Source organism: Zingiber officinale, chromosome 2B (assembly GCF_018446385.1).
Source record: "Zingiber officinale cultivar Zhangliang chromosome 2B, Zo_v1.1, whole genome shotgun sequence".
Classification (NCBI taxonomy): domain Eukaryota; kingdom Viridiplantae; phylum Streptophyta; class Magnoliopsida; order Zingiberales; family Zingiberaceae; genus Zingiber; species Zingiber officinale.
In genome coordinates, this window is record NC_055989.1 from 101,901,912 (window position 1) to 101,903,222 (window position 1,311).

At 37.1% G+C, this 1,311-nt stretch overlaps 1 protein-coding gene across 1 annotated transcript; it reads right to left on the reverse strand.

The window, feature by feature from the left end:
• Window positions 1-272: 272 nt before the first annotated feature.
• LOC122048499 (ras-related protein Rab7-like) lies at window positions 273-931 on the reverse strand. Its single transcript, XM_042610062.1, has 4 exons — window positions 846-931; window positions 652-793; window positions 418-564; window positions 273-338 (listed from the first exon to the last, which is right to left on the reverse strand). Exons 1-4 carry the CDS (start codon window positions 929-931, stop codon window positions 273-275), a joined length of 441 nt encoding a protein of 146 aa, XP_042465996.1.
• Between the last annotated feature and the right edge of the window lie 380 nt (window positions 932-1,311).

Here is a 1,311-nt window from a genome sequence, read left to right on the forward strand (position 1 = left end):
GATACAGAGTGTGATTATATCCACTGTAGAATTTATATGCTTTCAGGACCACACCGCATCTTCTCACAAATTTTCCATAGAAAATATATGGAAAGGAGAGAATTAGAAAAACCTGAACATCAAGCATATATGTTATACAGTCCTATGTCATGTGAATGAGACTAGAAAATGCAATTAATAAACTGGAAATCAGAAAAGCAAGAGTTACATTTAGAAGCCAAGACATTATAACTTTGCCACGTGCTCAAGAAAGACTCAATTCCAGATGCAGTCTATAAGATCCTGATGTATCTAAAACTAATACCAGAAAAGGGATTATATTTCAGAAAATCAACAAACTAAAGCATTAAGATATACAAAATTAGAGTAAAAAAATGCCAAGTTAGGCTAGAAAGCCAAAGAGATAATACAATGGACCTGATTAAGAAATTCATCATGCCAATTATCAAGAGTTTCAAATGATCTTCGGACATTAACATCATAGACCAAGACGCAGCAGTCAACTCCTCTGTAGAATGCAACACCAAGACTCTGGAATCTTTCTTGTCCTGCAGTATCCCAAATCTAGACCACAAAATGATGCACAATTCAAGCACTAAATGAAGGAACCAATAAGAAGCTTGCCAATGGTTCGTTCAATTTCAAACTCACCTGTAAGGTAATGAGTCTGTCATCAACTAGAATTTCCTTGGTGGCAAAATCAGCGCCAATGGTGACCTTATACTGCTGTGTAAACTTTTTGTGCACATATCTAATGGTGAGGTTTAAGAGACCACTAAATGCAGATAGAAGGCTACACAACAATTAGACCATGAAGAAATTGTTCCATAACGACCCATAAGCACCATAAATCCGAGATCAGAAACTCGCTTATCTCTGGTTTGTAGTGAAATAACAAGGGGACTGCAATTCTAGGTAATTGGCATTTCATGTTTACGGGAAAAAAAAGATAAATAAAAGAAAAAAAATAGTCCAGATCAGTAATTATCAAATGTAAGGGAAACCTCAGATTTATAGAGACGATAAACAAAGAGGATGATGAAGGATACTGGTTCATCAGCGACGTCTTTCCAACACTACACATCAAAACAAATAAACCAAATAAGAGTTAGCCAAAACCTAGGTAGCCAAATGGCGGGATCCAAGGTAACAAGGCGAGATCGGGACGGAGGGAACAAGGCGGAGGAATCCTCTAGCACTTATACTGATTTTCACCTTTCTTTGTTAACAATGATATACTTTTCTCAATCAGTTAAAAGTTGCAGCGGAACTTGCTTGACATACTTACCTCGCAGCAACGATGACAACCGC

Coding starts and splice junctions, on each gene's coding strand:
- LOC122048499 (XM_042610062.1), bottom strand. CDS start 931: ATGAAATGCCAATTACCTAGAATTGCAGTCCCCTTGTTATTTCACTAC. Junction 565..651: donor ACAGACTCATTACCTTACAG/GTGAGTTTGAAA, acceptor TTTGTGGTCTAG/ATTTGGGATACTGCAGGACA. Junction 339..417: donor ATGATGAATTTCTTAATCAG/GTCCATTGTATT, acceptor TTAATGCTTTAG/TTTGTTGATTTTCTGAAATA.